This window comes from Enhydra lutris, unplaced genomic scaffold (genome assembly GCF_002288905.1).
Source record: "Enhydra lutris kenyoni isolate GAN:26980312 unplaced genomic scaffold, ASM228890v2 scaffoldscaffold36, whole genome shotgun sequence".
NCBI lineage: Eukaryota > Metazoa > Chordata > Mammalia > Carnivora > Mustelidae > Enhydra > Enhydra lutris.
In genome coordinates, this window is record NW_019154120.1 from 5,831,784 (window position 1) to 5,845,684 (window position 13,901).

Here is a 13,901-nt window from a genome sequence, read left to right on the forward strand (position 1 = left end):
TTGATTCTGACTTTACAGCTGGTGTAGTTTATGTCTACCATGGAAAGTAGACTTTGCATAGTCATTGTATGCAGACAGAAAACTATTGTTCTGAATTGTTAGCCTTTGAACTAGGAGAATCACAAACTCAAGGTTATGATGGCCCATGTTTTCTCCACTCTAAACTTTATTTACCTCAGTTCCCATTTTGGGGACTTGGCATGGTTGACAATGAAACCAAATATAGTAACTTTAACAGAACAGCATGTCTCTACAACTGTTGCAGACATGGTTACAACAGTCATGAAAATAAAGCCTGAGACACATGTCCAAGTACAATAACCATCAGAGTACTGACCGCAAAGAACCGTAATATCCTCCTTATGGTCATGCAGTCCTGTCTGATTACAGATGATGAATAAGTCATCATGTAGCCGACCAGGGCAGATGTAGCATAGTATAAAAATGTACACTCATTCTTGGAATCAAACAGAATGGATAAGATCATGATGTGCCTCATGTCCTATGTGAGGAAAGAAATGGCCTCTGTGGAATATAATTTTCTCATGAAGATGCTTTTCTTTTCTTAATATAATGTCTTTTTGGAGCCGTAGCAATATGTGATTCTAGCAGAGAGATTGGGGGAATCTAATAAATGTGAGTGGGATTAGACTGAAATTGTGGATAGATTTTCTTGTATTTAAAAGAGATTAAAATGTATCTTAATAATACTGGATATTTTTTTTTTTACATTTTTTTTAAATTTTATTTTTTTAAACATATAATATCTTTTTATCCCCAGGGGTACAGGTCTGTGACTCGCCAGGTTTACACACTTCACAGCACTCACCATAGCACATACCCTCCCCAATGTCCATAATCCCACCCCCCCCAACCACCCTCCCCCCATTAACCCTCAGTTTGTTTTGTGAGATTAAGAGTCACTTATGGTTTGTCTCCCTCCCAATCCCATCTTGTTTCATTTATTCTTCTCCTACCCCCTTAACCCCCCATGTTGCATCTCCTCTCCCTCATATCAGGGAGATCATATGATAGTTGTCTTTCTCCGATTGACTTATTTCGCTAAGCATGATACCCTCTAGTTCCATCCACGTCGTCTCAAATGGCAAGATTTCATTTCTTTTGATGGCTGCATAGTATTCCATTGTGTATATATACCACATCTTCTTTATCCATTCGTCTGTTGATGGACATCTAGGTTCTTTCCATAGTTTGGAATACTGGATATTTTGACAGATAACTAAGTCACATTGGAACACAGAGTTTTGGAGGCAGATACTGATCTTTCAAAAAAAAAATATTTGAAGATGATAAAGGAGACGAAGAGAAGAGGCACAAATCTATTTCTGGCCTGAAATCTGGTCAGCATTTTTCAAAAAAAAAAGTCATTTTCTCTAATTGCATAGCCTCAGGGCCCTTTTAAGTTTAAAATATGGTGGCAGGGGGAGTTTTTCCATTTATTTTAGGGAAAAAGAAAACATTTGTTTTGGGGACAATTCTAATGGCCATATATATATATATATATATATATTTACATATATAATATACATATTAAATATATATACATATATGCATATTATACATATTAAATTAATATACATATTAAATATATATGTATATACATATATATGTATTTACATTTTATTTTTCTGTAATTAGAATATCATGATTCAAAATGATACTTAGCAGCAAGCTATACACTTTTGAATCCAGTTTTTGAAGTTTTTGAATTCTTACTCAGATGCTTACTCATAATTGTTATCTCTGATGTTTTAGATTTTTCTTCCCTTTAATTTATTAAGAAAATTTTACCTCTTTCTTTTTTTTTTAAAGATTTTATTTATTTATTTGACAGAGATCACAAGTAGGCAGAGAGGCAGGCAGAGAGAGAGGAGGAAGCAGGCTCCCCGCTGAGCAGAGAGCCCGATGTGGGGCTCGATCCCAGGACCCTGGGATCATGACCTGAGCCAAAGGCAGAGGTTTTAACCCACTAAGCCACACAGGCGCCCCAAGTTTACCTCTTCCTTAGAAATTAAAATGATCATCAGAATTTAATGGGAAGTTTGCCCTCCATATCCATTTTACTATTGAAAACTTTTTGCTCTGATGCCTGTCAGTCAACAGTATTTAGTAAGTGTCTCCAAAAGGCATGTGTTATTCAAAGCCCAAGTGAAAAGCAGTGAATAAGACAACTCCCTTGCTTTACCTTTTTATAAGAGGAGGAAAAAGATGTATGGGTACATTAAGTGAAGAAGATAAACTCTAATCCTAATAAGTACTGTGGGAAAGCAACAACACTGGGTAACATGGGGGGCAAGGGTGTGGATCTGGGGGTCCCGTGGTTATGGTGTTGGAGTTCAAGAGGTAGCTGGGTCAAGATTTTGGAAGAGCAGAAGGGGTCCTGAGAAGTTTGGGATTTAATCTAACTTTTTAAGTAAAGTTTTAGAGTGTTTGAAAGTGGGGTGAACCATGGTCTGATTTATAGTTTTAAATGACCAGGTTTCTTCTGGCAGCTGTGCCCATGGATCTGCTATAGGAGAGAAGTTGGTGACAAGTGCCCGTGAGCCACTTGTACCAGTGGAAACGACGGCAAGAACTTGGTAGATGGATTGATGATAGAGAGATAGACAGACAGACAGATAGGGCAGAGACAACTAAAGGCCTTTTGGATGTGGGTATTGAGGGAGAAGGGGCCCAAGAATGACCTCAACCTTCAGTGTTAAGGGCCGAGAGAGGGATAGTCCTGTCCCTTATTAACGTCAGGAAGGTGTGAGGGGAAGAATGGGTTGGGGAAAGGGTAGTTAAAGAGGATTAAGGTGACAGCTGTTTCTGCAAGCCTATCCAGACATGTTCCATTTGAGATGGTACTTAGAATCCCAAGTGGAGATGTTATAAAGGAGTTCGATGGTTTGGTATAAAGCTGGACCTCAGCTGGGAGACAGAGCCAGAAGGGTGAGCCCCGGAGAAAAGAGAGTGTCAGAGATTTTGAGTCTGCTGGGATCCCCTAGGGGAAGACGGTGGATAGAGAAGAGAAGGGACCTCGGATGATGACCCTGGAGACTTGACTACAGGGTTCTGAGAGGCAGAGGGAAAAATCCTCTCTGTCATCTAAATCAATTAAAATTATTGAATAAAAGTAATTGAATTTCCAAGTATGCTAGATCTCACTCCTTAGTATGAATTCATTACTTAAATATATAATGCGGATATGTATCCCATTTACATATTTATGATAAATTTAAGTTTTATTTCCATCTCCCAGGCAAAGGAACTGATAGGCTGTAGAGCATCTTGAGTGTCAGAAAGTTTTCATAAATCAGTGTCTTCAAGGCTGATAAAAGTTGAATTAAAAAATGGAAGCAAGGACATGTAAGTGTATTCCAAGCTACATCCTCACTCTCCTGCAGCTCCACACATTTCTGTGACCATTTCCACTCCAACTTCACATGGGAGAACTCACGAGGGATAATGACTAGGAGTAGAAGACCCAGTGATGTGGTTGTGTGAGTGTATGTGTGTGCGTGTGTGTGGCTGCACCCACACAGGCCAGAAGAGAGGGTGTGGGCTTTTTTTTTTTTTATAAGATTATTTATTTATTTGCCAGAGAGAGAGAGAGAGAGCGAGGGAGCACAGGCCGGCAGAGAGGCAGCAGAGGCAGAGGGAGAAGCAGGCTCCCCGCCAAGCAAGGAGCCCGATGTGGCACTCGATCCCAGGATGCTGGGATCATGACCTGAGCTGAAGGCAGCCACTTAACCAGCTGAGCCACCCAGGCGTCCCAGGAGTGGGCTTTTGACAAACTTCACGTCAAAGAAGTTGAAGGACCTGAGGCAGGCGAGAATCAGGAGTTTGTGCGTGGAGAGAACAAGACTCGGGTCAGGAGGTGTGGAGGGAGCATCTGAGCTGTCGTTTACACGGTAGAATCAGTAAAAGGAAAAGAGGATCATCACTTCCATTTCTTGGTGGAGTATCACGTCCTTTGACCTTGAACGAACCCACTAATGATAGTTGTATTAACCATAAGACACACGTATTTGAAGTATCCTTGTTTCAGAAAGAAATCTGCCAGTTTCTAATTTCCATTTTAATATTCTCTAAAGGTAGCATTTAGTGAATTACTGAATTTAAAAAGAATGCAACTGGGTGAAAACATTAATTTGAAAAGAGATGTGCTCCCTTGTGTTTACTGCAGCATTATTTACAGTAGTTAAAGTATGGAACCAGCCCAAGGGTCCCTCAGTAGATGAATGAATAGAGAAGATGCGGTGTGTACACAATGGAATGTTACTCAGCCGTTAAAAGAATGAAATCTTGCCATTTGCAACCACATGGTTGGATCTGGAGAGTATTATGCTAAGGGAAGTCAGTCAGAGAAAGAAACATGCTATATGATTTCAATCATCTGCGGAATATAAGAGACAAAACAAAAGAATAAAGAAAGAAGGAGACAAACCGGAAAACAGACTCCTAACTACAGAGAAGAAATGGGTGGTTGCCAGAAAGAAGGTGAGAAGGGCAATGGGAGAAACAGGTGAAGGGATTGAGAACACTCACCGTGATGACTGCCAAGCCCTATAGAGAGTTGCTGAATCACTATATTGTACGACTGAAACAAATTCTACTGTATGTTAACTATACTGGAATTAAAAAAAGAACTGAAAAAGAGAAAAAAAATAAAATAAAAAGAAAGCCGTTGTGAAGAAATGACCCCAGTAGTGAGAAGGAGCGTTAGGAACTTTAGCATTAAACAGTTACTATAAATTTAAAAATTTTAAGTACAGAAGTGGAACAATATTTATAAATATGTGGAAAAATATTGAAAAATGATGAAACATTCAAGATTAGACCTTTAACATTAGAGTAAATACATTTTATGACTCTTTATTAAAATTTTAAATAAAACTTCCTGTATGTTCAGTGTTGCAACTGCCCTTCTTTCTCTTGTCCTCCCTCACCTAATTCAGATATGCCCAAAATTATTTTGGTTGTCTTCTACAGAAGTTTTTATTTCTTAAAAATCAGCAACATATAGGTATGTGTTGTTTATCTCAGACGCCTGTAGGATTTAAACATCGGGAAAGAGTGAAGTGCTATTTCAGGAAATATGGTGCATGCTTGCCACCTTGTGGTGAGAGTGGGGACAAGCGAGCATTTCAAAAACAACCCCAAAGAAAGCAAGGAATTCAGTGAAAACTAAGTTCACTCATTATCTTTAAATATAGTAAGGTATAAATGTTATGTGAAAACTATTATTTTACTAGTTAAATTATAAAAGAGAAGATATATTTTTAAAAATGTTATTTGGTACTATTTTCATGAAAAGTTAAAAGGTGTCTCCGAATTACAAAAAATAAATGTGTGTGTATGTACAGATACACAAGTGTAGGTATACATATTTTTATGTGTATATGTTCATATGGAACGTTCCTCAATAAAAGATAAATATAATTTTTGAATATCCTAGAAATAGTCATTGCCCACAATTTGGCTTAATATTTCCAGTAAAATCTTCCATGTGCATATTTGTATGTGAGGCTTTATAATTTAAAATAATCTATTTCCTAGTGTTTCATCCAACTTTATACCTTAGTAATTTCCCATGCTGTTCTCTATTCCCTCAAGAAATAAGAATTTTATCATGATAATTTTTGAACACCGGGGTAAGACTTCTCAAGAGTTTGCTTTGGCTTTTGTTTTTGTTCTTGTTTGTCTATCAAGCGGTAAACTAATAAAATTGGAGCATCTGGATTAAACTAAGTTAGATGGACTTCATGGTACCCACTTCTGTGAACAAGGGAGGGTTTACCAAAAGCTGATAATGGAAGGTACATGTTTCTCAGTCTTACTGATCCACAGTGCATTTCTTCCTTGCTGGAGCAAAATGTTGCATTAAATTTCATGTTTCCAAAGAATTTATCATGAAATATTTGGATAAATGTTCACTTAAGATGTTTTAAATTGAAGTTTAAAAATTGGACTTAAAGTACTCATCAATGCTTTCAAAATCTGGATCTGTCTGTTGTTTCTCTGTTCCGAAAACTTTATTACAGGTAGAACAATGTTGTCACTTTTGTCCAAACTCAATTTATGGATCACTAAAAACTTCAGAAAAAACACTCAGAGAGCCAGAAAAAAAAAAACACTCATATTGTGCCAAAACACCCAGATCTATTTTACACACTTGCTGGTCTTGGCTTTCCAGGATGAGACTTGAATCTCTCTTTCCAATTTGGTGTGAGAAAATGCACATATCTTGATTGTCTTGTTATCCTGTGAATCAGGAATATCCTAACTATCTTCTGCATCTTCTTCCTTTAATGTAGTTTAAGCACGCGGTAAGATCGGCATTTGCCATTGTATTTAACATGCATAAAATCTATTTTCTCTTTCTTTTTTAGAATTGAACTTCGGTATATAAAGTATAAAATACTAGGCATGAGTAGAGCAAAGAAATTACTCCCCAAGATGTTAAAATAACTCAGCAAGTCTCAGTTTCAGGAAAGTCCTGAACATATCTAGAAAGGTGTGTAGTTGACTATAAAAATGGAGACTGGTTACAGACTTACCTTTTTATATGAAAATACTACAACACCATACATTCAAAGAGTTGGAGCTTCAAGTTTCTGGTGTACTAGTGACTTTGTTTTCACATTTAAATACATTGCTAAATTCATATAATTACTTTCAAGAGAGAAAAGGGATAAATGCATTAATTTCTGCGAGTCTTGTAAGGTTAATTATTGGTAACCGGTCATTGTTCCTTCATGTTATATTAGAAATAATTTGAAACCATTTCGTGACTCCTAGAAGGGAGCTGTCTGCTTCGCACTTGGCATTGGATTTGTGTGAAATGAACGATGGGTGTTGTAGGAAGTAACAGCTTGGAGAAAGATATGCTAGGGACACTCCAAAATTAATATTCCCCAGACATTTTTAAGGAAAAGATGTTTCACGATACATTCCTGGCTGTGAACGGGGCTGTCCCAGAGCTGGTGTGCACCGCTGTGGGGGAGTGCCCAGTGAGGCACAGCGGTCAGCGTCCCACTGCTCCCATGGTTGGTTCCCTTGAGCTGATCGCTAGATATTTTAAATATCACCCTGAAGTATAATAGCTTATACACCTATGTGCTGAAACCATTTAATTATTTCTCTTACAGTGTTGTACTTGCTACAGAATAGCTATGCCTTTTATTACACAAAAGAGTAAACACATCTGTGTGTAACTCGTCTTTTTAGACACCGTTTATTACACTCTGTCACGTATGAAATCATTCGTTTAGGTCTGCATGGTCATCCAGTGTTGGTGAGAGATCTGTGAATGACCGTGTGCTCGTAAAGGTATTTTTTTTACTTGACGGGTAACTACTTTTAGAATGACCGTTATTTAATATTACATTGCTCTACTTTCATATTCTATATCTCCTTAATATTATAGGTTGTATTTATTTATTTGATTTGGGGTAATTATCATCATAATTCAAAACCAGCTACCATGTGTCTATCCCATATTGGCTACAGTTTTTCAAGATAGATCACCTTTCATTCTCACAACTGCTTGTGGTAGTCAAGACTAGCCTCCCTTCTACAGGTGTAACCGAAATTGGGGGATTTTAAGGAGCATTGGCTCAAGTTTGCACAGCCTGGAAAGGGGTGGATCTGGGTTTCAGTCTCAAGCAGTCTGGATCCACAGTCCCCGTGCAATGCTTGCATCCTGGAACAGCTTATGGTCACAGCTATAATGCTTGCATCCACAGTTCTCGGCATTATGAAATCACTTAGGTAAGTCTGATCCTTATTCCCATTTTACAGATGTGATAACTAGTAAGTGTTCATGGAAGGAGCCATCTATCCTTTGGGATTACCACTCCTCGAAGCTGAAACCCAGCTCTGCCCACAATAGGGTCATCAGGACTCTGCTGTCCTGGATTGAAGTGTCTGGAGAAACACAGGCTAAGCTTTGTTCTAATGTGCAGTCTCTTATATAGCCAAATAATAATAATAATAATAATAATAATAATAATAATGCTTTGCACAGAAGGATATATTTTGGTGCAGGAGGGAACGGTGAGGTAAAACCCATTTTGTGGGGTTAGAATATCCAATTTCTATGTTACCTGCAGGATTTGTATCAAGAGCAATGCTGCAGTTGTGCACACGACGTTCTTTTGACTGACTAGAGTAGTTCACTACATTCAGTTTCTGTCCTTCTCTTAAAAACGAAATACCTAGCATTGTATCTAAATAATAAAATGGGGATGTTCAGTAAGTCCTTCCACGAAGCAAGGTTGCAGAGCTGTGCTCATTTTTCAGTACACTTTAAAATAGTTCAGAGATGGGGTATCTGGGTGGCTCAGCCAGTTAAACATTTGACTCTTGATTTCGGCTCAGGTCATGATCTCAAGGTTGTGAGATCAAGTCCATCAGGCTCTGCACTCAGTGGGGGGTGTGCTGAAGATTCTCTCGATTCCCTCTCTCTCTCTCTCTCCCTTCCTCCCTCTCTAAAAAAAAAAAAAAAAAGTTCAAAGACAAAAGCCATGAAAATATTTTTTTTTCTATATAGTTAGTTTTTTAAAAGCCAGTATCAAGCTACATGTGTTATTCTTTTTTTTTAAGATTTTATTTATTTATTTGACAGAGATCACAAGAAGGCAGAGAGGGCAGGCAGAGAGAGAGGGGGAAGCAGGCTCCCTGCTGAGCAGAGACCCCCCCCCCCGACGTGGGGCTTTATCCCAGGACCCTGGGATCGTGACCTGAGCCGAAGGCAGAGGCTTCAACCCACTGAGCCACCCAGGCGCCCCTACATTTGCTATCCTGATAGCAACAGAAAACCTCCTTCCAGAAATAAGTAGATTCTTGATGTTGGGAACCATGCATGTGAGGTAGTCTGAACTGAGTATTGCTTCCTCGATGGCCATGTTCTTGTGGGTAAATCTCATCCTTCAGTTTGTTACAGGTAGTTATAGGAAATAAGGCGGCTGGTTTTTAAGAGGCAAGAGCTTATGACAATGCGTACTGAATTTCTAAGTAGAACAAGTCCTTCGCAAACCGGTAGAATGTGTCTTTCTCTGCCATAGTAAGAGCCAAGGAAATGATTGAGGTGTAGTTTCTGAGAATATCACAAATTGGATTATACCTGAAGGCTAGCTCTCCACTAATAAACACACCTGTTACAGTCTTCTGCTTTCTGGGACACTCAGGTAGGCACCCTGGCCAGAGTTAATCTGTTTTTTTTTTTTTTTCCCCTTTCTTTCTTTCTTTCTTTCTTTCTTTCTTTCTTTCTTTCTTTCTTTCTTTCTTTTTTAAGGATTTTATTTATTTATTTGAGAGAGAGAAAGAGCAGGGGGAGGAGCAGAGGGAGAGGGACAAGCAGTCTCCATGCAGAGTGTGGAGCCTGACACGGGGCTTGATCCCAAGACCCTGAGACCATGACCTGAGCCCAAATCAAAAGTCAGATGCTTAGCCAATGGAACCACCCAGGCACCTCCAGAGTTAACCTTCTGCTCAGGAACAGTAATCAATTAAAAGTATCTGTTGAATATTTACTATAAGCCTAGAAATGTTAAGCCATATGACAGATTAAAAATGAACATTTTTAAGAGGCATGCCCTTAGTCTCAAAGAACATGTGGGGAAAGATGATAAGCATATGCTACATGCTAAGCTCTTTTGAAAATTTTAGGTATAATAGGATTTAAGAAAAAGATAATTTTCTTGGTAGCTTGGAGTAATATTTCAAAACTGCACAGAGAATACAGTGCTGATACGATTTGGATAGCAGAGTGGAGAATGGTTATTGCAGGACAGAGAGAGGGGAGGAACATACTTGGCCTCTGAGCCACAGATATCCGGAATGTACGGAGGGTCATGGGAAATAATGTCAGTGTGTAGAATGTGTCCAGACATCCTCGAAAGCACAATAAGAACATAGCTTGCTTTGGGAGGCAGGAAGGTGCCGTTTTGTCTTTTGAGCGGGAGGTAGAAATAAGATCTTTAATGAACCATTGCCTATGTGCATTTACGTGAGAAAAATAGTCAGACATACGAGAACATTCAGAACCCAATATAAGTTGTTATACATTTGTTTCTTACCCACTGCAAGATTTGCTTCTTTATTTGTGTTTGTCATTTTCATAGCAATTCTGTAAATTCTGGCAAAAGTAAGAAGAAGAAGATGGAATGGTACCTAGAATAATAATAATTGGAAAGAACGAGATGATTAACTGGCACATTTCCCTAATCACTTGATGTAAAGAAGTGCGTCAGGAATGTGATTTCTTGGCAGTCCTGATTACCTGTTAGGTTACTGGTCGAACCACCAATATTTAACCATAGCTGATACTGGTACATTGGTTTTTAAGAGACGTTCACAACTTACAAACCAGCAGAACTAAAAACAAAATCCCATTTGGAGAATTCACAATTCAAGTTTCATCGCTCTTACCAATATTCTCTTGTATTGCATTTAATTACAGAATCCAATGTCATTTTTATTTACATACTTAAAATTTTAAAAACTAACCCATTCTACTTAATAGTAATTGTAGCAACTTTTCCAACTTATTCTGGAAGAGCAATAAAATGTATGCCCTCTTAAAGGTTTTTTTTTTTTTTTTACTTGATGGATAACTGTACTTTCAGAACCACCCCAATCTATTAAGGCATACTTATTTATTTTTTTTTATTTGTTTTTTACTAAGGCATTTTGCAGCCACTCCATTTGCTGAAAACTCCTTCTTGTTCTATGTGCACATTTTGACAACATTCATTATCTGCTTAACAGACCGTATCAGTTCTGCAAAAGCCATTTCTGAATACAGAAATTTAAATTTCATTCCTTACTAAAGAGCAGATTTTTGCAATCATATATCAGATCATTACATTTTACATTCTAAAAGGCTTATATGATGCTTAACAAGTCACCAGCCCATGTTTAGCATGATATTTTCTTTTCAGAATGACTACTGTATATTTTCTACTCTACAATATGTTTTGTTTTGTTTCAAAATGACCACCACACATTTTTAAATCTTTAGCCGGGGACCTAAAGTCAAACCAAGCCAAGGGAAGAAGGAACTGTCCTTCTGGGAAGGGCGAGGGAAGAGTGTGGAGGCAGGGTTGTGGAGATCCAGAAGGAGTCACTTTGCTTAAGTTAGCTCTATCTTTGCCTTTTTTTTTATTTTCAAGACTTGAGTATTTTTGTTTTGTTTTTTTTTTTTTTTTGTTATTTCTATTGTTAGGATTTCTCTAGGTGTGTTAAAATACACTAAGTTGCAATATGCAAATTATTTGCCTGACGTTTTTGGTTAGTATAACAAATACATTTAACTTTCTAAAATACCCATGATATATATAGTCTTGAAGGTGAAAAAGTCATTACCACATGACTGGCATTTAAGTAGTACTGATCATTAATAAATCTTTACTCATCGATTAGCCACTGTAAATGATGTTTTTTATATCGAATATGTTTTTCTAGAATCTATCCTTAAAAGGGTTTTAGAACTATTATTGAGAAATAATGAAACACTAAAGTCACATTTTATAAGATAGGTGGGATCACTGTGAAGGTAAAAACAAAAATTAGCTGTAAAGCATGATCCATAAACTACCATCCCGAATTCACTGTTATTCCAGAGACTGATGATTGTAAACATCCTATTACTTTGATAAATAAATGTATTTCCTAATATTGAAGTCATATCTAATGTTACACTTTGCTGTGTTAAACTCCTCACTATTTCTCATATCTATGTATTGGATACCTTCCCTGTGTTCTTATCTTACCTCCCAACACCCTGAGTGTACATTGCAACCTGAGATCATGGATCACTGTACCTAGAGTTACTAGGACATGTGAAATACATGCAAAGTAGGCTAATTTCATCACCATGCATGTGTTAAACGTTGACGAGAACAGTACATTTTTTCTTATGTTGTTCAGGATTAATTTTCCTTGTTCTGAATTTCCGTGGCATTCTTTGTTTTGTTCATGTTCTTGGGTGATGCTATAAGGATGTTTGATACATACTTTCTTCATTAGTGTTTTGCAAGTCTGTGCTTCACGCAATGACTTCAATCTTAATTGAATGAAGACTTTTTGCACAATACTACATTTGTGCAGACAGAATTTCAGTGAAAAGCATAGCATTATCCATGTAGCAGGCACTTTATTTTCGTTAAATGAATGCACCGAGTCAAAGAAAAAAGACCCATATAGATAATGTACTTCATTTTTATGATGGAAACCCCCTGTGCCAGTTTTATAAACTAAGCACATCTAGAGAAGTGCCAGCCCTGTTAGCAACACAAGGAATAATTACCACAATGGCAGCACTTCTGAGAACAGAATGTTGGGTGATTTATCTCAATTTGACGGGAAATTATCATTCTACTCTTTTTGTTTTTAGATTTGCAATATGAGTGATTTACTACTGAGTATCAGGTCTAACTTTTTTCTTCATTTTCCTTTCCTACTCTTATCTTTAGCTCCCTGTGAAGGCAATACATTCTTCTGCCACAGTAACATGTGTATTAACAATACACTGGTCTGCAATGGACTCCAGAACTGTGTGTATCCTTGGGACGAGAATCACTGTAAAGGTAATGATCAAAAATTTGCAGAAGTCCTCTGCCTGTAGAGTGGGAAGCCTTTATTAGGATGTGGAAATGTATCAGAGTGACTTGAAAATTGACATGCATATGGGCTTTGTGGAGCCTCCTGTATATTTTGTAATTCATGTGTAAACGTCTTTCTTTGCTTTTGCCAGAAGTTTCCTTATTCATTAATGTATAGTAGAGAATCTTTCACATTTGATTGCTCATTAAAGACACCTTGTTAGCGCCTGCAGAGCCCTGGAGAGGAAAGGCAGCTTTTAGTGCGGAGTGTTTTTCCTGTCAGACCTAGTGCCTTTCCTCTGTGCCTGCACCTCTCACCAGTCTGTCTTCTCTGGACTGTGTGCACGTACTCTAGGGGAAAGGTGCACTAAAGGAACCTTTGTGCTTTCAGGTACTTCCAGCCACTTAACTTGACTTCTGTTTTGCTACCAAAATGCTTTTCTTCCTTTCCAATGAAAATAGCTCCCAATGTCCCTGCTCCCTTTTCTAGCTTGAACACAAAGGTTTGTTTATGTAGATAACAATCCATGGGTTGGCTATGAATGTTGCGTGTTTTAGTTAAGCTGAAAAATGCCAGGCATATTCTTTTATTCAGGTTCAATATTAACTGATTTGTAAAGGAAAAAGAACAGGCAATTAACCCTTTCATGCTGCAAGTCCAGTATTGTCTATTAAAATGTGTTCTGTGGATGGAAGCCAAGAGGCATCACCATAGTAGGCATGGTTCATGGTCAAGGAGAAAGGCATATGCAGCCTTGATTATTTTGATGGTGGGAGTAGGTGATTACTTAAGGAACCACTTCTGAATGGATGGGAAAGTAAGTTCTGTGTAGTAGAATCTTAAATTAGCATCATTAATGATTGGTAGTCATAAGCTTTATTTGCCCAATGGGATTTGTTCCTACATATATAGGACCATTTGACATGAGAGAGAAGTGAAGAGAATGTGAATGGATAGGTTTTATGAGCTTCCATGTTTATCTTCTCCAGATGGCAAGACCACTATTTTGATTTCTACTTCATTCTCTTGTAGGGAACACACCTTTACCATTTCTATCTTTGTGACAGGCTACCCTCAGAGATACTGCGGGTTCCATTCTAGACCACCACAATAAAGCTGATGTAGCAATAAAGCAAGTCAAATGAATTTTTTGGTTTCCTAGTGGATATAAAATTTGTTTATGCTACACTGTAGTCTATTAATGATGTGATAGCAGTATGTGTATAGAGGCAATGCATTATGCAGCTTAATTAAAAAGTACTTACTGCTAAAAAAAAATGTACTTACTG

At 37.8% G+C, this 13,901-nt stretch overlaps 1 protein-coding gene across 1 annotated transcript in view; it reads left to right on the forward strand.

Moving 5' to 3' along the window:
- LOC111154243 (neuropilin and tolloid like 1) overlaps positions 1–13,901 on the forward strand; it is a 111,215-nt gene that overhangs the window by 87,531 nt on the left and 9,783 nt on the right. The window contains exon 8 of the mRNA XM_022513737.1: positions 12,483–12,596. Coding sequence (XP_022369445.1) covers positions 12,483–12,596 — 114 coding nt within the window. The remainder of the gene's footprint in view (positions 1–12,482; positions 12,597–13,901) is intronic.